Source organism: Oryx dammah, unplaced genomic scaffold (genome assembly GCF_014754425.2).
Source record: "Oryx dammah isolate SB20612 unplaced genomic scaffold, SCBI_Odam_1.1 HiC_scaffold_25, whole genome shotgun sequence".
Classification (NCBI taxonomy): Eukaryota; Metazoa; Chordata; class Mammalia; order Artiodactyla; family Bovidae; genus Oryx; species Oryx dammah.
This window is the reverse complement of record NW_024070209.1, coordinates 101,496,780-101,521,943: the sequence shown is the minus strand read 5'-3', so window position 1 is coordinate 101,521,943 and position 25,164 is coordinate 101,496,780. Positions and strand designations below refer to the sequence as shown.

The 25,164-nt window shown below is 45.8% G+C and overlaps 2 protein-coding genes across 3 annotated transcripts in view; one reads left to right on the top strand and one right to left on the bottom strand.

The window, feature by feature from the left end:
* Window positions 1–1,026: 1,026 nt before the first annotated feature.
* Window positions 1,027–18,069, bottom strand: GTF3C4 (general transcription factor IIIC subunit 4). The gene is made up of 5 exons (XM_040225457.1): window positions 17,702–18,069; window positions 9,304–11,115; window positions 6,239–6,369; window positions 3,311–3,399; window positions 1,027–1,935 (listed from the first exon to the last, which is right to left on the bottom strand). The coding sequence occupies exons 1-5, from the start codon at window positions 18,044–18,046 to the stop codon at window positions 1,871–1,873; spliced, it is 2,442 nt and encodes an 813-aa protein (XP_040081391.1). The 5' UTR covers window positions 18,047–18,069; the 3' UTR covers window positions 1,027–1,870.
* Window positions 18,070–18,358: 289 nt separating this feature from the next.
* Window positions 18,359–25,164, top strand: part of DDX31 (DEAD-box helicase 31) — a 72,988-nt gene continuing 66,182 nt past the window's right edge. For both annotated transcript variants that reach the window (XM_040225455.1, XM_040225456.1), the window contains exons 1-4: window positions 18,359–18,875; window positions 23,305–23,561; window positions 23,669–23,744; window positions 24,721–24,764. In XM_040225455.1, the coding sequence (XP_040081389.1) occupies window positions 18,780–18,875; window positions 23,305–23,561; window positions 23,669–23,744; window positions 24,721–24,764 (473 nt within the window). In that variant the 5' untranslated portion in view covers window positions 18,359–18,779. The remainder of the gene's footprint in view (window positions 18,876–23,304; window positions 23,562–23,668; window positions 23,745–24,720; window positions 24,765–25,164) is intronic.

Sequence of the window (25,164 nt, the reverse complement as noted above, 5' to 3'; positions counted from 1 at the left end):
GAAGGCAATGGCAACCCACTCCAGTACTCTTGCCTGGAAAATCCCATGGACAGAACAGCCTGGTAGCTACAGTCCATGGGGTCGCAAAGAGTCGGACACGACTGAGCGATTTCGCTTTCACTTTCTTTCTTCATGATCTTAATGCTGCCTAGCTCTCGTTCTCTTGATAATCAATTGAACATGGTGAACCCTGAAGTCTGGACAAACACTCCACTTGAAATTGCCACCAAAATGAGAAAGACAAGCAGAAGACACCAGCAGATGAAACAGCAGCAGAAACGCAGAGTTAAACACAGGGGACAAAGATTTGAATGGGAAACAAAAGACATTTCCAAGCAGACTGTTTGGAAGCGCCTCATAAAGGCCCATCTCCAATATGTATGGACAGAGGGGGAAGATACTAGAAGGCAGACACTACAGGAGGGAGCAGTGCTTGTGTTACACACTCTCCAAAGAACAAGAGTTCCTCAGCAAGTCACCTCTGGGAGACAGTGGAGGACAGAGGAGCCTGGCGGGCTGCAGTCTGTGGGGTCGCAAAGCGTCAGACACGACTGAGAGACTGAAAAAAAAAACAACTACTCGGTGAGGGCAAAAGTCTTTCACTAAGGACACAAAAATGAAAGCAGGAAGAAGTGTTAGTATGAGTTAAATTTCACATTTTGTATTTCCTATTCAACTTCTCAGAAATATGCACCTTTTCAAGGTGCGGGCATTATAGTCCTGTTAATAATTAGCACCAATCCCTCAGATACTTATTTAAAAATCCAAGAACACTGTAGTTCTAGAATGTCTATTTTTGATTTTAGGTTTTAAGACCAATTAACGTCTAACATCTCTTAACAGCCCACAGAAAAATACCTGTGTTATAAATATCAAGGATCTTTGCAGAGAGAAGGCATTCCCAGGCTCTGGTTGACCCAGCCACATACACCATAGCACCAAGGCTCAAGGGTCCACATTCTGAGCTGTCCTGCTCTCTCTAGAAGTCTCTAGACAGACTTGGGATAGAAATGAGACATCTGAACATGTCTACATGAAAAATAGTAAGGGTTTTAATACTAGGAGAAAATAAAGGAGAGAATATTCTTTCTCCTCTATGTACAAACATCTCACCCAGTCATCACAGTTAAGTCTGAAGAGAGGTGTGACACAGCTTAACAGGAATACTATGACACCCTCATACACATGGAGGAGTTGGGGCAGAACTGACGACACGGGAGAGATCATTAAAAAACAAGTCACAATTACGAGAGTCACCTGATCTTCCGACACATTAAAACTAACTTTAGTCTTGGCTTTAACCTCTTAAAATATATAGTTTTAAGAAAATGGTTTCAATACACACGAAAAAAAACTGGCAGGATGCAGATCTGAAGCTATTTGTTGAGAACAAAATATCAGGCCCACATTTTGTTTTAGACAGTTGAGTATCTGCTAGACACCACGTGCCATGTGCCCAGTAACTGAAGCCTCTTGGAGCCACGAGACAGTTCCAGAGCTGGGCCAGGATTAAAGCCTAATTCGGCCCAGCGAGGCCCTTACCCACACTCCCTAGAAGAGGTCACTCTGTTGAGAAACAACAGTGCATCCACTGTGTTCAAACTGCTTCAGTCAAGATACTTCAACACTTGAAAAATAAGTGGTAAGGAGTGGGGGCTAAAGTTCATCTCAAAATGACTTAAGATCTCCGCACACAGTCCCTTTACAGATATCCTGTAGTCCCTGGAGATGGAGCACACACTTCAGCAGGGAGTTCCCAGGCTTACCGACCGTCACAAGGGCACCTTTCCACTTGTGGAGGCCAGGCCTACACCAGCGCGTCCCAGCTCTTCAGGCTAGACGACACTCTCTGTCTTCCCACCGTGGCCACTCAGAAGACAGGAGAGTCGCAGAAAGGGCAGGGGCTCTGCAGTAACCTTTTGATCCAGTCAGGGTCTGCCAAAGGGAGACAAGTGATAGTGAGTGCACACTTCAGAGAAGGCAGCCAAATGGGACACGCCCTGGGCCGACCACAGTGTGCAGAAGCGGGTATTCTGGCCCCACTGCACAGAGGTCCTCACTGTAACATTCCAGACGAGGCTGGACTAAATCTGTGGTTCCCAAAGTTAAATGTGTGATGAAACAGGAAAATAAAGATAACGAGCACGTGTTTCTCATACATGGTTAACATTAAAACTTACTCTGAAAACACTGTGTCGACACTCTCCTCCTTTTATAGGACGCCCTGGCTTGTGAAATGCTCTACTGTTGAGTGCTCTCCTGAGCTCAGAGATCCCCGTTCTCCACAGGAGCTGTATGTGGCTCAGTGCAAAGGCAACTGGCAGGTGTGCTTGTTTTTGAGTTTGTTCCCATCTTCCCTATTTCCTGTAAACCAATTCTCAATTGCAACAAGTGTTTAAAAGTCCCCCAAATTTGTTTCAAAATAATGCAGCCAGAGGAGAGGGGGAGGAGGACTACAGAGGAAACAAAAGATTATGAGCTGACGATTTTTGAAGTACAGGTACATAAAAGTTTCTCATCCTCTTTTTCTCTACTTTTAGGATTACATTTTCCACAATGAAGAGTTAAAACAGAACACAACATGCCAACACGTCCACTTCTTCGAATTAGAGAGCTTCAGCCAGCTTAGAGCAAAAATCAAGAAGGCTGTGTGGTTTTATACACAACATTCTGTGTAAAACATGAGACCACACGTTACCCCCAAAGTGTACACCACCGTACGCGTGCTGTCTAGTAAGCTCATTCGGTTAGTGTGATATTAATGAACCTTAGGTTATAAACTGACATTCATGTGACTATTTAAATCATCAATTCCTGGTTCATGTCTATGATCTTATTCCAAGAGGTGATTCAGGAATGTGCACTTTGTCACTAGGGCTATCAGGAAAGAGAATATTGATGAACCAAAACAACAGCCCCACCGTGGCTACTAGAAGGATGCCTCCAGGTGCATGTCCCCTTTCAGCAAGGCTGTCTTTATCTATGTTACCAGCTGCAGAGTTTTCATTCAAATATAATCTACATATGCCATCTAAAACAAAGTCATTGACATTTTTTGAATGAATAGTTTGCAGAGACAGAACAGCAGACTGCAGCCCTACTTACTCACATGGGATGATGCTATTCAGATGATGAGTCCAGTGATCGTATGCTAATCAGTGGCGGGTTCATAACAACACTGGACAGAGCAAAGCGAGCCTGCTCACTGTTCCCGATGGCCAAAGACCAAGGTCGGGGAGAGGGAGTGCCCCCGAGGCACCAGCACGTGAGTGTGCTCAACCCCCCCTGCCAAGGCCAGGGGAGCACCCACCTTCTGGAATTGGATGGCGAGCGATGCTGTCATGGAGCAAACACCTTCTGTATATCAAACTCTGGCAGGACTGGTAGGTTAAAAAGCACCTGAAAGCAGACAGATTGTATCATCAGTGCTACCAACAGTGGAAAGCAGCACAGCATTGAGGGTTGACTCACCACGGACAATTATTCTCAAATGAGTTAACTAAGTGAAGGGCAAAAATGGCTGACAAATTCACGGCAACCATGTATCCCCCTGCACGGGACAGCTGGCCAGACCCACCACACATTAGTAAAGGGGAAGTGCCTGTGTCAGGCTAAGCCAAGAGATACAAGGCTTCTAATCCAGCCAGTCACTGCAGCCCGGGAAATAATGCACTCTGCTTCTACCCGACGATACTGTGAGTTTTCACACGTTAAAAAAAATCAACTGTATATCAGAAATTATTGTTAGTGGTTTTTAAGATTAGGTATAAGCACAATGTTTAAGACTAATGGCACAGTGGTGAAACCTTGAAAGATATAGAAGACACAATTAGTGGCACAAAAAAATAAGGGCCATAAACAAATGCTCAGAGATTCAATTCTGTCCAACGACCCTTCACTGAGCATCGGCCAGGACCTGGCAAGTAAGGGCAGGTGGGAGCCATGGGAGGTCAGAGAGAGCTGCTGGATTCTGCAGGGAAGGTTTTCTGAAAGCTAACAGGATTTAGGAAGAGCAATAACGAGTAAAGCACACAAAGAAGAAGGGAGGTGGGGGAAGGAGTCCCTAGTCGGTTTACCTTGAGTAAAGACCTGGATGCACAGGAAGACAGACTTTACCTGAATGAGAGCAAGCACCCATTCCCACTGGAAGTTACTTCAGTCAGCAAAAATGAAAATGGTTTTTGTGGAAGAAGCCACTCTAGAGACAACAATGGACAGAGGTTACACATGAAAACTCTGGAGCCAGGAGGCCAGGTTCTCAGCTCTGCCACTAACCACCTGAATGACTGTGGACAAAATACTGAACATCCCCAGGCCCCAGTCTCCTCATCTGTGCCTGACAAGTGGCTTGAGGTGTGTGCTGCTGAGCACCGTGCCTGGTGCACTGGCAGAACCAAGAGGTGCTGGTTGCTGTTGTTCCAAGACCACTACTATTCCTAGTCTCCCCTGAGATGTAAGTCTGAACAGTTAAATTAGAAAAAAGTTTAGGTACACAATAAAGACTGGAAAAAATCCCAATATCAGTCAGCAAGTGAGGAAATAATGGAATATCCATACAACAGGAAACTCTATGGCTGTTAAGAATGGGATCTATCCACTGATATAGAAAATAACCACAACATGTTGGTAAGAGAATCAGGACGTTATTAAGGTAGTTATATGTAGCAAAATCCTGTTTCTATTGAAAATAAAAGTAAACAATTTAGTGAGTGCCTATCACATATCAGACATTGTTCCAGAAATAGCCAGGAACAAAACAACAAAATTCCCTGTCTTCACGAAGCTTTCTACTCTAGAGGGAGGAGAAAAATCCAAAGTAAAAAAATATATTAAGTAGTGAACTGCTTAGGAGGGAAACAGAGCCAGGAAGAGGGATGAAGGCTACCAGGAGGGGAGAGGGATGTCATCGGGTGTCATGATGTTAGGCAGCCTGGTTGGGAAGAAGCTCTGCTGGAAGAGCGGTCCGAGCAGAGGACAGCCAGTGCAGATGTCCGGGGTGGGAAGGATGTCGCGTGTATGAGGAAAGACAGAGAAGATGGGTTGAGAGATAACTGTAATAATCTGGGCAAGAGATGAGGTTTCTTGGACCAGGGATGTAGAGGTGGAGGTAGTGGGAAAAGCTGGATTCAAGTTTGAAATGCCTTTAAAACTCCCAAACAAAGCAGCTGAGCAGGTGCTTAGATGTGAAGCCTGGACTGAGGGAAGAGACTGAGACTAAAGTGATGTTTAAGTCACCAGTGTACAGATAATATGCAACAGCCCAGGGGGAGTGCTGCGGGCTCCCCAGGCGGCTCAGTGGTGACAAATCCACTCGCCAATGCAGGAGCTGCAAGAAAGTTGGTTCGATCCCTGGGTTGGGAAGAACCCCTGGAGAAGGGAATGGCAACCCACTCCAGTGTTCTTGCTTGGAGAATCCCAAGGACAGAGGAGTATGGTGGGCCACAGCCCACGGAGTCGCAAAGAGTCGGACATGACTTAGCGCACACACACTGTAGAGAGAGTGCTGATAGAAGAAAAACAGGTCCAAAGATGGACATCAAAGAGATACTGTGTCCAGGAAGCCAGGTGATGAAACGGTGCTCTATGGAGGAGGAAAAGGGAGGGATCAACAGTGTCAAACACAGCCCACAGGGCCACAGAGTGGTCCTCTCAGAGTGAGACTGAGGAGAGAGAAGGGGAAGACTTCTACCCTTTGTTAAAAAAACACAGTACAGGAGCATTTTATTTTCTATTAACTTTAATGGCCTTTGCTTTCATCATAATGATTTTTTAAAATTCAGCACTAACTTCAAAGTAAAATAGTATTGTGTGTTAGTCACTCAGTCATGTTTGACTCTGTGACCCCATGGACCATAGCCTGCCAGGCTCTGCTGTCCATGGAATTTTCCAGGCAGGGATACTGGAGTGGGTTGCCATTTTCTTTTCCAGGGCATCTTCCCGACCCAGGGATCGAACCTGGGTCTCCTGCATGGCAGGTGGTTGCTTTACCATCAGAGCTACTAAGGAAGTCAAATAGAGTATTATCAAAACAGAGAAATCCCTATTACGACAAGCAGTTACAAAGAAAACTACTACTAAAGGGTTTCAGTCAAACAGATCGGAAAAAAACCACAGCAGGTTGTATGTTTATGGCAGCAGCTTTTCTCCAACCTGATGGCATGGGCACCATACCCTTTGGATGAACACTAGACAGTGGCCTGTGAGGCACAGAGCTGGAAAACGCGCAGAAGCACCTTACCGGAGCCAGATGTGGCCATTGGAGCAGACAGCCTGCTTGCGATCTGTGAACGGCAAGATCTCCTTACACAAACTACAGTGCTCAGGGAAGGTCTGCTTGTTCATCTTCTTTGAGATGTGTCCAATCAGCACCTGGTAAAACAAAGGGGTCAGTGGCATTTCATGGTGAGCGCAGGGCTTCCCAACACCAAGGAGAAAAGGACAACTCCGCGGCGTCTTCCACCAGAGAGGAGTGCTGCGTCCCCACACGGGCCTGCCACACTGTGTAGAAAGTAAAGAAGCTGGACCTTCAACTTGTGTCAACTGGTTGAGTAAAATAAAATAAAATTCAGCCAGGCACCCCCGTGACAACGGTGAACTTTACTCACTAAAGGAGAAATGTTCTGAAACACAAATCTTATTATTTGCCTTTACTTGCTTCTGAAAGGACTTCAGAGTTCTGTCAGAAGATAAAGTATTCAGCTATACTTACAATGTTTGACTTTTAAGGAAGAAAAGCACAATCTGTACAGGCAAAAGTATCATGTGAAGTACTAACTCTAGAACAAAACAAATGTCTATTCTTTCAGAAAAGCTTACAAAGTAAAAAGATGATCGAGATTAAAAAATAATACCTTCTCCTTCTGATGGCCCAAAGACCCACGACCAATCTAGTGAGCCCGCGATAGGAGACCCACCAGCCCCACAGCAAAGGTATGGGGGACCCGCTGTGGGAGTAGGGAGGTAGACAGGGGAGCTTGCAGCCTTGGCCCTACCTCAGTTTTGCTTCTTTCTCTGCTTTATTAGGATTGCATCACTTCAATGAAAGTCTGAAAAACACTAAATCTACTTCATTATCTTGTTGGAAAAAACCTTCACAAGCTACGTTTTTGGGAAACATGGACTATGTCAATCCTTAAGAATCACTTTCTCTTATTAGCAGATGATGTCCTTCAAAGTTATAATCCATTCACACTCGAGCTCTTGTGTAAGAAGAACTTACTAGTTTGCCATTCGCTAAAATTAGCTCACTGATGTTCTGAAGGGATCTTAATAGCTCAGAAGGGTGTCTTTCTTACTGTGCATATAATTTGCAAATTTAAAGTCCATTAACTTTTGGCCTTTTTTAAAGGTCTTGAGAATTCTAATTTATGGTCCCTTACAGCAAGGACAACTACTGTACCAGGTTTGAAAAGATTCATTTTTAGGTACACAGAAGGATTTTAAAACAAGACATGTATTGTTTTCAATCTAAACTCAGTTGCTGTAGCTGGGCAGAGGTATAATCTTCCTTTCTTTAAACTGGCTTTGTTGGAACCGAGTTAACTGTGCTAAATATAGCTTTTCATGCTCATACAGCCTGTGCAATAATTATTCTAAGCCACTGCAAACCAACCTCCGTTTCAGATTTACTAGTAAGTTTTATTTTACGCTTATAATATCCTTGCTTGGTCCTATGAACCAGTCCTTCACATCATTGAGATCACAATGAAACGATCTTCAAAAGTTGACTTTCGAAGATGAAAAGTCAGTTACATGAACAGTGGGTCTTAACTGCTCCTGAGTGTGAATGAACACGCTGTTGCTGTACATCAGTAAACAAAAGGTGCCAAAGCCAGGAGCCATCACGTTACCGCTGCCCAAGGGTGAGCCCTGAGGGAACTCAGGATGGAGGCAGGATGGCCCCCATCTAGCTGTCAGCCGCTGCGGTGCCCCCAGTGGGGCATCCTAAGGAGACTGAGGCTGAGAATCACAGGATATGTGGCCCCAGACAGCTGAGGTACACATCAAAGTAATGATTTCAGTGAGCCCAGACCCTGTTATCTTCCCATACAGAGAAAAGCCCTAAATTCCTTAACCTGATATGTCTTGGTTTCCTTATTTGCAACAAAGACTGACTATGGTATTTGGTGTAAAAACGCTTATGTATCCTAGCTCCACACCCTTGCCCTTCTGGTGCAGTCTCTCCAAGTTATCTTAGATGCTGTGTCCCAGGCTTAAGTCTTCAGTTTTGCCGGATGAATAAACCATAACTCAACTTTTAAGGTTGTGCTTTTTTTTTCCAGTCAACATCAGATTGTTGCAAACATCCTTAAATAAGTTTAGGGGTATATGGATACACACACACAACTTTCCAACATAAAAATGCAACAAGTGACTTGTGAATGGTTTGACATTATGCATGAAGATACCTGATTTTATTACCTTCAATTAACACTTTAGCTTTTAGATAAGACTTCAGGCGGTGAGAATAAACATCAAATTTCAGAGTAAAAAGGACCATAGTCTTGTCTTCTTGAATATTTTAGTATACAGTATGTTCCTTAAAATAATTTTTCAGGATTTCAGAAGATGTTAGCTCAGGATTCCTGATTAAAAAGTCTACATGACACTGAACTGCACAAAATTAAAGGCCTCTTTCCTCTAGGAATTCTCAGAACCTTTAGAAGGACGATGTATACTGGAAACCTTGAAGAGGAATATGGCTTGGAATATCCCAAGCTTGGAACCCTACTGTTCTGTCAGAGAACTTTAATTCTGTGAAATACATGTTAGATAACACTGTAAGGTTGTTTACCACCAAAATAAAGATTATACTCAGTTTTTGCGGGGGTGGGGGGGGTGGGGTGGGGGGAACAAACACCCAATGGATAACCGTTTTACTTCCTATGCCCTTGTAGGCTAAATCAGAAAACCTCCTGAAGTCCTATCAAATGCAAAGAATCCCCGCCACAGGCCTCCCCCTCCCATCTTTCTGCAGACAGGAAGGGGACGGAGGGCCTGTCATCCTTCCCTTGCAGTGTCTGCCCAAGTTTGCTCCTGGAGCTTATCCACAGGCCGAAATTGCCCAAATCTTGAACATCAATCAAGGCGCCAGCAAGAGTGAGAACTGACATAACTCTTAGTGGGACATGAATATGTCCTCTGCATTAACCTGTTTCCTATTTACTTTCCTGCACCTCATGCTCATCAATTACCTAAAAATGTCAAAGCAGAGGTTGAGTTTTACGAATTAAGTTTAAGTCATTTCTTTCTCATGAAGCAAGCAGATTTTTCGGTTTTCAGTTTTTGCTGACAAACACCTACCCGTGCGGTTCTGTCATCATACTCCTCATCAGACATCAGGAAGTTACAGAGTCCCCTGGTGGGGATGCTAGTGTTTTCTGTGATCCAGGTGTGCAGGTACACTTCACCCAGGACTCGCTTCATGTGCTCCCTCGTCAAGTGCATTTCCACTGCTTCAATTTTTCCCTGGATTTCAAGAAGTTTCTCTTCCATTGGCTCTCGGCCTCCAGTATCCCCAGATTGAGGGAGTGAGTCCTCTGTGGGGTCCTCTGGATCACCGTCTTTGCCTTGCTTACTAATCTGTTTGGAAGAGGTGCCTTCCTCCTGCTGTTCATCCTCAGCATTTCCCATCCCAGGTGAGTCAACTAGTAAGATTTTTGAGTCCTCGTGGGTGGGTTTGCATAAGGCTTCTGAAGGGGTTTTCTGCATCGACTGGTATAAAATCCTCAGGAGGAAGAGTTTGAAACGCCAGTAATAGGTGGCCCCACTGCTTTCAATCTTTTTTTCCAAAGCTTCATGTAAAAATTGAGGGATATGCTTATCCTTTAAAATCTTCCAGCGTACTAGGTCTATTAAATCTACCTGCTTAAAGAGATTCTGGACAGAAGACTCCAGAAGCTGAGCAGCTGCCTCTTCAAAGGTTTTGAGAGTAACAAACTGAACCTGGTAGTTTTTATTAACAGGATGGAGGCCGTTGACCATGCCCTCAGTGGTGATGACGGCCAGGTATGCGCCGCAGGGGCTCACGGCTATCCCGTGTGTCCTCACAGAGCCAAACACATCAGAGAGTTTAATCAACTGGTGCTCAAACTTCAACGCCACATCTGTGAAAATGGGGATCAGCTGCCTCACCTTGCCATCACTGGAGCAAGTATACACCGTCCCATTCTGCTTGTCGGCAGTCATGGAGACGATGGGCAGGGAGTGCAGGCCTGTGACGTGAGAGTTGTGAACATTCAGACCTGCTTTGGAGATCAGGAGAAGACACCAAAACACATAGGATCCTCGTGCGGCTACCACCAAGCTACAGCTGCACTTCTGGTAAGGGTGATACAGCGGCACGCACTTGATGCTGTGGACTGGCAACTGGTCCATTTCTTTCCACAAGACGACAGGCTGCCTTAAGGTGAAATAGCCTTTGACTGCTTTAAGATTGACAGGAAGGATTTTTACAGGGCCAAAAGCACTCCCCACAATAAGGCCGCTCATTTTCCGATTGTTGTGCTCGTATTCCCACCAAAACAAAACGCTAGGAGAGCTGATTCCTGACTCGATGGTGTTGCATGAAGAGATGGACTCCTTCCCCGCGAATGGGAGCTGGAACTGCCACACGGCGATGTTCCCGTTCTCGAAGAGGACTGCCAGGAGCACGCTGCCCACGTCGCGGCACTCGTTGTTGTGCTTGACCTGCTGGGTGGTGCAGATGCCCGACCACTCCATCCGCACTGGCGCCTGCATGCTGTGTCGCCTCTGAAACTCGGCGAAATCCCTGAGACTGCCCTCCGGGGCCTCATTTCTGGAGAACCTGTAGCTGGTCTCATAGAGACGCTCCCCATAAATCTCCGTCAGGTCCACCAGCTGGACCCACTGCAGTCTGTTGAGGTTAGCCTGGATGGTCAGGCGATTGTCCATGGTCAGTGCGGCCAGCAGGCACCTGCCATTAGCATCACAGCCCACGGGGGACCAGCTAGTGTACTTGAACCCTCTCAGTGGTGGCAGAGCCTTCCCCTCAGGGTTGAACACCCTGTCCAACATGAAAGTCTGACTGACTGTGGGGTCTTCAGAGGTGGCAAATCTCTGTTTACACTCGGCAACTTCCCTTTTTGAGCCAACCTGAAAATAAGATATAAAAACTATCAGATAAATATTTCATTCTAAGAGGAACAGATTTACATTGCATAGGGTGGATTAATTGATCCACATAAATATGTACAATAATTTGACATCAATTCTATTAATATTGACACGACATGCATTTAAAAGATCAAGTACATGTCTAAAACTTAAAGAAGCATTTACTCAGGAAATGGCAATTTTAAAAATTTTAGTTTGTTTACAGGAAATGGCAGTATTTTTAAGGGTCAGAGAAAGTGCTGTGGTTACTCACAGCCTGGTTCCCACCTTCTTCTCAGAATTAACAAACGCAGTAGCAATGACAGAAGTGTACTTGATTCTAAAGAGTCAACTAAGCATTCTCCTAAACTAGTCACAAACAGTAAAGGAGTTCAAAAGTCATGAAAAGACATGTATCTATATCTATATATAAATATACATATATTTTTGATACAATTAGATGTTTGGATTTTTAACAATGTCTTTGCAATATAAGTCTTCCATCTGAAATTTCACTGACAGATTACTCTGAGAACCAGCTCCAATAGCTCTTTCCACTGTTTCTACAGAATAATGTCCACCCTGCCTTCCCTGGCTCCCCCTTGTGTAGAATTATCTTTCCTCCTATCTGAACCCATCTATCCTAAAAGGTCAAGCTCTATGAGACTTTCTGAGAACATTCTAGCTTTCACTTATCTCTCTCTCCTCCAAGTTTGCAACATACACGAGCAGTTCTATCTATTTAATGTCTAGGTGTACAATGGTAAGCTCTTTAGAAACATTTTTAAAGGAACATTAAAGATAGAGGAGAGAGAAATGACCAAAAGAAGGTTATCCAGAGTCGTAAGAAGATAGCCAGGAAGACTAAAGCCAAAGAGAGCAGAGGTCAATTAGAAATGATTTCTGTTATGTCAGAAGTAGGAAGAAGGACTTGATCTACTGTCTTTTCTTCTCTTCCACAGATGCTTATCTTCAAACTGGAAAGGGTACATTAAACATGATCAATAAGGAATTCTAGCCTAAATATACACGGATATAACAACAACAAACTCACTTTAAATGAGTTTAAGCCCCCAAGCCCAGAAGAATTACACTCCAGAACATAGAAGATGAACTCAGAACTATAACATTCCTCGATAAAGCTCGGACAACTGGAAATGTGTCAGAAAACCATAATGCAATGAATAGTTAACTGCTAGATCACACTAACAAATAAGCTTATAAAGTGAAAGGTAGATAAAGATGCCCTGGAGAAGGAAATGGCAACCCACTCCAGTATTCTTGCTGGGAAAATCCCACTGACAGAGGAGCCTGGCAGGCTAGTCCAGAGTTGGACGTGACTGTCCACACAGACATAGATACAAATCCCAACAAATGAATTAGAAGACTAACTTTTTCTGTAGCGTGTTAAACAGAACATCACTCTATTAAATTGCCCCTTGAAAAAGTTTTGTAACTAAAACTGTTTTGAAAGTGTTGTTTATTACACAGTATTCCCCCTTCAAGAGTTATAGCTGGGAGCTACTATAGAGAAGCTCTGTAGCTACTACAGAGCTACAGAGTTATTAAACTTTTTTTTAACAACAGAACCTTATGGTGTTGGGGGGGGTGGGCGGGGCAGTGCAGGGGCAGTCATCTTCCTTCATCCTAAGTAACACTCTGGAAATGGGCTCTTAGGCAGTGTATCTTAATTGCAGGGTAGTCTCTTGGATACACCTATGGATATACTGGAGAAATACAGACCAGAAATTCCAATTAAATAGAGGTGTCACTTGCTAGTCTGTTAATAAAACGATGCTAATCAAAGCCCACAGCTTTGTATGGGGTAGATAAAATTTGATTGAAAATCTGCAGATTGCCTGGATTCAAATTCTGGCTCTGTCACATACTGGCTCTGTGACCCTGAGCAAATTGTTTAAACGTTCTGGCTTTAATTTTCTCATCTATAAAGAGTGCAATGACACATTCTCATAGAGTTAGGAAGGTTAGTTAAGTCAATATATGTAAAGCATATATTAACAAATACTCAATAAATATTATCTATGATGACAAGTAGTAGTAATCTCTGAGGATTCAGTAAATGTTAAAGAGACCTAATAAAAGTAAAATGCAGGTTAGGCAGGTATTAAGTTGTCTGCCAAATAGAGGGTAGATATAAAATTATTCACCAAATCCCATAATACTACAAACTAAGCAATAATCCTCAGACTAGGATAATTTACTACAATAAAAACTACTATAGAACTGAAAATAAACTTAGAGAATGCATAACTCCAAACAGCAGTACAGAATGAAATAAAAGAAGCTCAAGCTTGGTCCTAACTCACAGCAGCAAGAATCCTTGATAGAATGGAGAGCAGCTTGGATGTCAGCCAGTAAGGAAAATCCTTAGGGTTTTGTGCAATAATTTCCATTTTAGGTAATCTGAATTAACCTACTGCACCTCCCCTCAACTCTACACATCACAAAACTGGTTAATGAATCAAACCAAGTACTCAGATGCCCCAGGAGCATGTTAGTTAAGAGTCCAGCTCTCAGAGGCTGACCCCCAGTCGATCTTTTCACTATATGCTATCCTGTTTCTAGTTGGCCACTATGACAACTAATCAGCACATACTTTGTAAGCACCTAACAAAAACTCACTTGAAGCTCATAGACAGTAAGCTTCTTGAGGGCAGGAATATAATTCCAAAGACAGGAAACAGTTATTTAACTTAATGGAGTAGATGGCGTTGATATTACTAAAGTTCCTAACAGTTGAAACAAACAAAAGTAGTCATGCACATATTAGATTTTGGAACTGTCTGCAACTAAATGATTCACTAAATCAGCAGTCCAATGGGAAGAGAAATTGCAAACTTGTTCTTAAGTCACTACTTCACTGGTTCTCAGATTTATGCCATTCGCTTTTATATCAGTGCCCAGGACTGCTGCTGCTAAGTCGCTTCAGTCGTGTCCGACTCTGTGCGACCCCATAGACGGCAGCCCACCAGGCTCCGCTGTCCCTGGGATTCTCCAGGCAAGAACACTGGAGTGGGTTGCCATTTCCTTCTCCAGTGCATGAAAGTGAAAAAGGAAAGTGAAGTCGCTCAGTTGTGTCCAACTCTTAGTGACCTCATGGACTGCAGCCTACCAGGCTCCTCCATCCATGGGGTTTTCCAGGCAGGCCCAGGGCAGTAACTTGCAAAGAGCAGATAATATGTGAACTATTATTATAACTGTGTATTTTCCTGAAAAAGCTCGTAATCTAAATAATGATCAGAGCAAAAGCTTCAAAGAGGTTTAGCATCTAGCCTTCCAGCAGTTCTACACACTAAAACTGTGATCTAGGTTGCAGGAGTCCATCTTCCTTGTTGGAGCAAACTGGCCAGCACCAAAGAGATTGCAGTCCCCAGGGCCTACCAGTGGGCAGCGCCACCAAAGCACAGACAGAGACTTCCTCCACTCCCACCATCACTCCAGCGTTACCCTACAGAGGCCTCTCTCAGAACTGCAGGGCCATCTCGGCCTTCATTTCCCAGGCAGGGCTTGCGAATAAGACTGCCAACTGACGGGTGCTTTCTGTGAGGTGCACACCAAAGCAGAAGGGGAAGACAACACTGACTAATTTCAGGAAAGCAATTGATTACTAGAGCGATATATAAGGATTTCCTGTTACTCATTTTCCAGTTGTGGAACCAATGACAAGAATCAAATTTTTATCAGAATACAGTGATAAGAGATAACTTTGTATCCATAGCCAAAGCATTAACCCAGAGTCCTTCCTTCATACTTGCATGGCTATTTTTTAACCTGAGCATTTACAGTGTGCCAGGAGCTGTGCCAAGTAATCACATGTGTACATGTGGACATACGAGCATATATATAAATATCCACATATAATATATTTTAACTTAATCTTCTAAAGATGCTAAACGAGGTAGGCTTTATTATCCTTTTACAGATAGACCTGGCTTGCTATCTTATGCCAAAGTGTAATCTTTTTAATATTTATTTTTTTGGTTGTTTATTTATTTATTTGGGTGCACTGGGTCTTAGTCATGACATGTGGGATCTAGTTCCCAGACCAGGATTGAACCTCTAGCCTCCTGCATTCAGAGCTTGGAATCTTAGCCACTGGACCACCAGGGAAGTCCCCAAAGTGTAATCTCTTAACCCCTGTTTTATGCTGACTCCAACAATCACTTACTTCCCTCTAGTCCAGCGGGAGTCACATTCCTGCACCATACCAGGTCAGTCCTCATCTATGATGCTGTAACAGCACCTCAGGGCTTCCTAAACTGAAGTCAACCATCTCAGACTGACCTTCCAAGTTCCCAAACTGACCTTACTTTACTGTCTCCGACTCTCTAGGAAAGCTACTTGACCTCAGCTGTGAACCCAAGATCATTTACGCAAGCAACCAGAAGCTATGTTCATAAGTGTCTGTGCACAAGATGGGCACCTTATTCCTGGCACTTGGATGACCCCTTTCTCTCTTCTTTTTACAACCCAAACCCTACTTTTTTTTTTTTTTTTTTTAGGTCTGCTGCAGATTCACCACCAAATAACCTTCCCTGATAAAAGCATCTCGGTCCAGCATTCCTTTACTTCTTAAAATTCTCTCTGCTGAAGCATTAAGTCTACCACATTGAGACTGCTGCTGCTGCTGCTAAGTCGCTTCAGTAGTGTCCGACTCTGTGCAACCCCATAGACGGCAGCCCACCAGGCTCCGCCGTCCCTGGGATTCTCCAGGCAAAAACACTGGAGTAGATTGCCATTTCCTTCTCCAATACATGAAAGTGAAAAGTGAAGTCGCTCAGTCGTGTCCGACTCTTAGCGACCCCATGGACTGTAACCTACCAGGCTCCTCTGTCCATGGGATTTTCCAGGCGAGAGTACTAGAGTGGGGTGCCATTGCCACACTGAGACACACTTACAATTTTCTCTAGCTGATGTGCATATAGTTAGCAACAGTAAGTTCCTTTTCAGCAGAGGAGACACCTTTTAAAACCCCTCTGTTGTGCCTCCTTCCTTGAGTGTTTCTCAGTTTCATAGGATCACCAACATCTATTCACCTGACTGGTTTATCAGTTGAGTTGCTCAGGCGTGTCCGACTCTTTGCGATCCCATGGACAGTTGCACGCCAGGCTTCCCTGTCCATCGCCAACTTCCAGGCGACTGGTTTATACTTGAATCAATTTGTTCACACCCTGTCCAAGATCTTCGAAAGCTGTCGTACACAACTTATCAATGATCTAATTCAACATCAAGCTGTAACTTTCAAACTTGGATTAATAAAAGTGGTGTGGGTTCTCTGCACCCCATTCAGTTACTGATCTATATTTTAAATGGCTTGGCAGAGTAGTTTTTTTTTTTTTTTAACTTCTCATTCACAGAAACACTTTCTCTATATATAGATACATATTACAACTTATCACTACCTATTATTACATTGTTGTTTCTGACCTGTCAAAAGAATGAATGTAAGCTTCAAGAGGACAAGGATTTTGTTTTTATACAATGTTTTACTTCTGGAGCCTAGATTGATGTCTAGCTGATAAATTGTTGCTGTTGTTTCAGTCACTAAGTCCTACCAAGTCCTAGCCCACCCTTTGGCAACCCCATGGACTGTGTAGCGCCCCAGGCTCCTCAGTCCGTGAGATTTCCATAGTGGTATTCAAAGGTGTGTTGAAAGAATGAATGTACACTTTGATAATCACACATATGCATACAGACCTATAAAGGAAATAGGAATAAAGTTTTAATATTTTTAAACCATTAAATGAACAACACGACTTACTACTTTAAAACTTTGAAAATGGTGATGATCGAACAATAAAACTTTAGCAGCTTTAAAGTTCTGAAGGCAAACAAGTTAATCTGAAGCCAAAAGCACGAAATCTACACGAAGCAGTCAATCTATACGAAGATCTTAAGAGTTGCATTTATTTCCAGAAGTTTTATTTTTCATTCTACATCCCAAAGCCTTTTCGTTACTGAAGAAAAACTGGAGTACTAAAGCCCGACATCCAGTATCTATCCATCTGCCCAAGATGAGAAGGACCTCTCATATAACAGTCACTGAAACAGTTAAAGACAAGCAAAAAAAAAAAAAAACAAACCCACAATTTTCAGTCTTCCAAAGCCAAGGAGGCGGAAGAGGAGGGCACATCACAGTAAACAAAGCCAGCCAGGAGCCTCGGGGAGCAGGCCCCAGACAATAGGAGCGGGTGGCAGAGGCAGGTCTGGGGTTGGGTGAACAGCTGGGTGGAGCCTAAGAAAGCACCAAGGGAAGAAATCTGCGCCAGCAGCCGGCCAGACGCCGGGCCGTGGGGAGAACTCGGCTCCGGAGAGGGCCGTTCCGAAATGTACCTGTGTCTCGGGAGTGGGTGGGCGATCCGGGAAACTGGGCATACACGGCGTCCCCCCCGCCCTTAAGCTACGGCGGCGACCCTAAAGACTCAGGGTGCCAGAAGGCGGGAATCCCCGGCCGAGGCAAGGGCCCGGGGATTCCCCCAGGGACCCGCGGGGACGCGGCCGCGGGAGGGGAAGGAGGGAGGCGGGCAGGAGACCCCCAGAGCCCGGGGCGGCGGGCATGACTTACTTTGAGGAAGCAGCTGTGGAGAGGCGCGGGCACCGACGTGCGGTGGATAACCAGGTCCTGGCCCGGGTTGTGCACGTCGCAGATGAGTTCCAGCACGGCGATGCTGCGGGCCGTGGACACCGACACGCGGTGGTCCTCGGACCACGCCAGCGGCTCCAGGCCGCTAACCGCGTACTGCAGCCTCACCGCCGGCTCGCGCCGAGTCACCAGGAGGCGGAACGCCGTGCTGGGCCCCGGGGCCGCGTCCGCCGCCGGCTCCTTCCCGCCGGTCTCAGAGCCCTCCACCTCCTCGGGTGGCGCGGGCCGCTCGGCCGCGGGCCCCACCCGGGTCAGGGCCGTATTCATCTCTCCTCGGAGGCAGAGGCCGGGCCCCGGGGCGCGCGCCAACCTCCCTCCCCCTCCTCCTCCCCCTCCCCGCCCCGCTCCGCCCCGCCCCGCGTCGCCGTCCAGTTGCCGCCTCCCGCACCGCGGCCGCCGCCGGGCCCCCAGATTTCCTCAGCGGTGGTTTCCCCCCCTCAGGGCCGAAGCACCGCCGAACCACGAAGGACCCCGCCGTTGCTAGGCAACCCAGCCCCTGCCGGGTGGCCAAGGCGCTGCCTGTAAAAAAAAAAATTAAAAAAAAAAAAAACAAACCTCACCCTGTGGTGGGGCCGGATCGCGGGTGGGCGAGGGGCAGGGAGTCCCCCCCACCTCCGCCCCAGGCGCCTGGCAACTAAAGTGCTGAGGAGAGTCAAAGGAGGAGGCGTTGGTTCGATGGGACACGCCTCTCCTCTTTCCTGAGAGGAATTTCAAAAGAACATCAAGGGCAATAACTCCGGGGTTCCGTGTGACTTGGCATCCCCCCCACCCCCGGCACAGGCCGCGCCACGAGGGACGGCCCTGTGGCCCGGGGCGCCGCTGATCCGGCCGCTAGTGGCGCGGGCCCCTTCGTGAAGGGGGCGGGGGACCCCAAAAAGCGCGCGCGGGCGCGCAGGACTCGGCGGGACAGCTACAGCGGGGTCCTCGCGCGCGTCCCACGTGGGGTCTCGCGGCGCCTCGCTCCGGATTTCGCGAGATCCGGACGCGCCTCTCTGTCGACATGGCAGCCGCCAGCGGAGTGCTTCCTCAGGTCCCCGAGCCCCGGCCCGCCGTCTTCAGGACCTTCTCCAAACCCCGCCCGGCCCACGCGAGGCGGGTGAGTTCTGATCCGGTTTTCTGGATGCATTCGCTCCGGGGGGGGGGGGGGGGAGGTGGGGCCTCGGCGCGCAGGGAAGCTGCCGTCCAGGCCTTCTCCGTCGGGATTCGAATTAATTCCGCGGAGTTGAGGTGGGGAAAAGTCAGACATCGGGCAGCTCCCGGAGGAGTCGCTGAGCCGCGCGTGTCTTAAGGGCCGACCACGGCCCGCAAAGACGCGCTCGGAGCGGGAGCGGAGCGGGCGGAGGCGGGCGGAGCTGGCTGGGGGCCGCTTGTTAGTTGAAGGCGGGGATGAGAGTCTTGTCTCACGAAGTTAGAAACGGACTGTCGGGGCGTTGAGTCCCTTAGCAGCCCCATCTTCTAATCTTCTCTCAGCCACTCTTATGGGTCAGTTTGTTTCGGGAATGAGGACTGGAGACTAGATATTTGAAGAGTGTTCGAAACCGAGGTATACATCGATGCGCCATGAAGGGGTGGAGGGGCGGGGAAGAAAAATACAACTCATCAATGTAATATGTTCGTTAGAAAGACAAAGATGCCTGAAATTTAGCCCAAACCAGAGCAGAAAATTGGTTTTTAGGATGGCTGACTTAGTTCCTAGCTAAGAGGAGGACTATGGGACAGAAAATCTGTTGAAAAATCGTGTTCCCTTAAATGACCAGGAAGGATACAGTTTGCTGCCAAGGAAAGTGTGCGTATGTGTGTGTTTTCTCGAAAAAGCATCATTTAATGCCATTGAAAAATTATTTGTCAAAGTTCGGTTCAGTTCCTTTCAACTAGTGTAGTGCCGCTGAAGTTCCTTGAGTTTACATCAGTTCATAGCAACTGTCTGGGTTATTGTCTAGACTTTTTTCGTGGTAATCAAGTTTAGGGTTTAGAGGCTTGTGAGTAAAAACTTCGGCTGGGCCATGTTGTGGCTTCATCTATCCTGAAGGGGGAGGGAAGTACAAAAGAGCCAGTTGGGCACAGGGGCTTTGGAATAGGACAGACCTGGGATTAGATGCCAGCGTTGCAACATGCTGGCTCTGTGACCTTGAAGAAATTACTTCACCTCCCTGATCCTCACTTTTCCTACCTATAATATGGGAACAGTAATTTCGACTTCGTATAAGGTTATAAATCATATTGACTCCATTTTGGATGATAGAATTGCTCCATCAGGTCACTAAGGTGCTTATACCAAGTACATGCAAGACAGAAAATACTTACTAAAAGTTCATTGAGTGGATTGAATAAGTAAATGTAAGATATCTGGTTTTATGATTGCTTGAACCACTATATCAAAAGGATATTGTTAAACAGCTATCTGTCTGTGTTGGCCTTGTCTGCATATTTGTTGTGTCTTGAATGAGAATTCTGTGTATGCTGACCAAATTTGCCTGAACTTGGCATGAGTAGCTAATTTACTGTACTTGGAAAGACCTTGACAGCTTAAATTATGCTCTAACACTACATGGAATGTTTTTCCTTAAAAAAAAAAAGAAAAGAAAAGAAAGAAAAAAATATATATACAGATTTATTGTAGGAAATTTGGAAAGTAGATTTTTTTTTAAAAAAAGCCCACAATTGCCACACTCAGAGATAACTCTGGGTAACATTGTGATGTATGTCCTTCTAGAAAAAAAGCAGAGCAAACTAGGGGTCAAACTGCACGTGATGTTTTCTAACCAAACAGGATACAGTTTCTAAATGGTATTGCAGCATTACTCTTAGAAACTAGGCTGTGGAATTTATGCTTGGGCAAAGCCTTGATCCCTCAGTGATGCGGGGACAGATCACCCCCATCGCCACCTCAGTGTTGTTACCTTAAGATGGGGTAACACCAGTACTGTATGGCCCAGTGACATCACTCATGTAAGTACTTAGCGTACTGGCTGGTGCATAGTAACTACTTAATATGCTTATTAATATCAAAGACTGTTAGGGCTGGATGGGCCCTGGAGGTTGTCTGCCATATCCCTTTATTAGGCAGGTGGGGGAGCGGACGCAAGGACTTGCATATTTTTAAAGAGATCCAGGTATATCTTTTCTCCTCTGTGCTCAGCTGCCACCCCATGAAGCATTTCTGTATCTTTGCCTCCCTCCACCTCGCCGTGGGCCATGGTAGTCTTCTTGTTTTGTGCCCTTAGAACGCTTTGTCCACATCTGTTCTGTAGTACAAATACAGGTTTGGTTTGCAGTCTTACACTTTTGTCTCATCCACTTGTCTCTGACTTCTTCATGGGCTTGTCAGATCTTTGTACCTTTAGAACCAAGCTACTTGACAGTTACTAAGTGGTCAGTTTTTTGTAATGAATATGTTGTGGATGCTGGGGCCAAGGGGACTGACAAGTAGAACAGTGTCCAGAGTACAGAAAAGGATCATTCCATGATGTGTTGTTCATTCATCCACAAGTATTTATTGAGCACTTACTTTGTGCCAGACACAGTCCTGTGCAGGGGATGCAGTGCTATCCAGCACAGGCTCGTCCACTTATAACAATCTAATGGGAAAGACAGACATCACACAGCAAATGACACCCTGTATTTACTGTTCCACTGAGTGCTACAAAGGAGAAGTGTGCAAGGAGAGCCAAGGAGTTTGGTAGGTGGAGGCAGGAAGTCTGGAAAGGCTCCTCTGAGGATGTAGCAGGCCCTGAGGAGAGAAGGAGTTTGGGACATCCTCAGAATTTAAGGAAGACCAGTATGGCAGAGAGTAAAGCTGAGGCTGGTGAGCTGGACAAAGGCAGATTCTTCATAGCTCAGGTCACACATTCTGCATTTTAGCCTGAGCGCAATGGAAAGCCCACCTGATACTGTGTTTAACTTGAAACACTTAGAAAGACGTTGACATGGAAATAAAGAATGACCGGGATGATAACGGGTCTAAAGTTTGTGTCGTGTTTGGAATATTTGGTGCAAAGAAGGAGAAAAAAAATGGAATTCTGTGGTGAACAGGAGTGTTGTGTACAAGAGTTGGTGCCGAGAACAAACTGCAGACTAGGACTTGGATCTTCCAGGAAACAGATTTTGCTTGAATGTCAGACAGAACTTCCTGACCCCTGGAATTTGGTTGGGAACAGAATAGTCTGCCTCGCGGGGTGGAGAACAGTAGGAGGAGGTGCAGGCAGGAGCTGCAGGGCTGCCTGGCAGGGCTCCTGCGATGGGAGGTCCACGCATGCGCAGCGGGAGAGGCCTTTAGGCCTTTTTGTGCTTCAGGAGCCTGTGATTCTATAAACCAAGCAAGATCTGCACATTTCATCCCATCTTGCAAATGAGACCTGATTCTTGACTTCATCTCTTTTTTAGTCTGAAAATTCAGGATTTTGTAAAAATAAATTTGTGACATTTGTAAAACGAAGCAGATTATCAATACTAAATGTTAATACCAATGCTAAATATTAATACCAAATATTTGAAGTTATATATATTGAATTAGCTACAGGTCCCCTTAGGGTTGCCAGGAACAGAGAACTGTTGTTAATGCTGGGTTAGTCAGAAGCTGACAGTCACAGCTAAAGCACACAGAAGTCCTGATCTCAAGCCAGGAGGAAGATGGCACGTTCCAAGAGAAACCAGAATTCCAGAATAGTGAGCCCCAGCTACTCAGGGGATATTTGTATATTCATGTGTAATGTAAATTGGATGAGAAGGTCAAGGAAAATAGAGGAATTGGATATTCTTATCCTAGGGGAAGTTTGGACGTCATGCATTTAACAACATTCATGTTATGGAAATAAGAAGCAACAGGCAAGAAAATATCTCGTGTTGTAGCCCATAATCGGTGATCAGATGGGGAATGGAAAGGCGAGAAGTGTTGGAAATAATTGCAATGGAGGTGATGGATGGAGCAGAATTCTCATTTGGAATGGAAGCTGGGAGGAGGAATCGTCTCCAAACCCCCTGAATCTGGGGGAGCAGCATGAGGGCAGAGAATGACAGCCATCCAAGCGCTAGGGCTAGGTGGTAATGAAGGTTTCCGCTTCCTGGGCACATGCAGTAACTGATGGGCTTTGTCGGTAGAGAGAGGCAAGATTCCTCGCTCCTCCTCCCCGTGCTTGCCGTGTAAATGGATTCCTAGGAATTTGGATCGCCTTAGCTGCACATTTCACTAGGTGGGTCCTCCCTTCCCTGCAAACAGACTCCAGTTGTTAACATTCAGCCTGAAAAATGTCTCTCTCAATGATCTTGGTGGAAGTAGAGGTTAAGACGATGGGTAAGTTCTGGTAGATGTATCAGCTGAGATTTGTGGGGTTTTTTTTTTTCCCTTTGGGGGAAAAAAGGGCCGAGTTTAAGAATCTGATTGTATACCCTAAACTTGCTTGACATATGGGGAGTAATGATCTCTGCAGGGAGAGATGCAATTCTGTGGGCAGTCAGGCTTCACTCTGAGGTCTGTCTTCATGGACTGATGCATCTCTTGTCGCTCTTTCCTTTTGGGAACAACGCAGCAAGCAGCAGCCACCAAAAGAAAATGCCAGGCGTCCAGCGAGGCTCCCCCAGCGAAACGGAGGAGCAAAGCCTCTTTTCTCCCGGCCAAGAAAACTGCCGCGAAAGAAACTCGCAGGACCCTGAAGGGGAAGGCACAGAGGACGTTTTCTCCCAAGAAGCCCTCAGCCGGCGCGAGGGACGGAGACCAGGAGCAGAAGCCAGGCGCCAAGACTTCATCGCTGTTCAAAAACAACCCTGAGATCCCGGAACTCCCCAGGTATGGCCAGGGGCGGATGCCCTGCGGGAACGAAAGGGATTAAGTGTCTTCTGCCCTTTTCTTTGTCTCTTGAAACTGATGGCCTGCATCTTGTTCGTTATTTGCAGACCTGTAGTAAAGCAGGTGCAAGAAAAGGTGTTCACTTCAGATGCTTTTCAAGCCCTGGATCTCCACCCACATCTCGTAAGTATCCCTCCTTGTTTTCTGGGTGTCTCGATTTTGAGGGTCTGTTTGTTCATTCAGAATGTCTGTGAAGTGACAGTTCTAGGAAGGAAAAAAAAAAATCAAAGAAGGGTTATATCTGCTCCAGGTACCCTAAACTCATATTGATAAGACGCTTTTCCAGGACAGTTCACGTGAGCTTAGGAATCTGTTCACTGTCCTCACCCCTACCCCAGCCCACCCCTTTTTTTGTTTTATGCTCACCTAACTCACGTTAGGACTGGGACTCCACTTACTTGACTTGAAGACCACCTCATATTACTGGATAAAGACGCATCAAGACTGTTTTGGGTGGCCAGTATCACAGTGACCCTAGGAGAGGGGGATGAATTGTTGTCTTGCTATCAAGGGAGTTATAAAGAACTGAAGGAAGAAGGGTCTTTTAGAACATGGACACTTAAGAAACCCAGACAGCCATGAGTGAGTGTTCCGGGCGTGTTTACGAATAAGGCGAGAACAGTACATTCACTTCTGGGAAGTCCAGCTTTTCTTGGCTCAGACGGTCATGGCTTCACCTGCTGCTTCTTCTGGGCAGGCTACTTGTGCTCGCGTTCTCAGCGCAGAGCGCAGCGGCTTTCCGCATCTGGGCGCTCTGCGCACTGGGAGATGGGGCCTCTGTGTCTCGGGCTGCCCCGCGTGTTGTAGGATGTTTGGCGGGTCCTGTGCTCACCCACTGCCAGGAGCATCCCCGCCCCCCAGTTGTAACAGCCAGCAGTTTCTCCAGATGTTGCCACACGTCCTGGGCAAGCTGGCAGGGAAGCAGTGTGCAGAACCACCCCTAGTTGAGAACAATTGGTTTGGAGGAACTTGATTGGATTGTGATGATCAGTTTTTACCCCAGTATTTTCCCCTTCTTTGCATCCTTATTTGCATTAAATGTATTTATACCAAAAAAATTATATAAAGTATTTAATTTATTGTTTGTCTTTTCTCTTAGATTTCCACGATAAATACAGTCTTAAAAATGTCTAGTATGACCAGGTAAGAGTTCTGGCTCACTTGATTTTTTCAGGATTTAAGTGGGTATAAGCAAAATCTGAATTGTCCCTGGAGGACAGCAAACTCATGTCTTGGCTTAGAGAGCAATGCTAGGTTATTAACCCCTGAGGGCTTGGTAACCACTCGGCTTCCCCACACAGTACATGGGACTGGGTCTCCATCCCTGCCACCCTCAGCTCTAAACTCTTATAGAGGTCTCTCGTCCAGAGGTGGTCTGCGTGGGATGCCACTGTGGTCTGTGCTGCCCGAAAATAATTTGTCTAAAATACAAAATTTATCTTGTCATTTCTTAGTAGTAAGAAGTAGAGTCAGCTGTGAATACTTGGTTGGATGTAATGGGATGCTGAAAAAAGATTTTAAATGGTAGTGACAACTCCTGGAG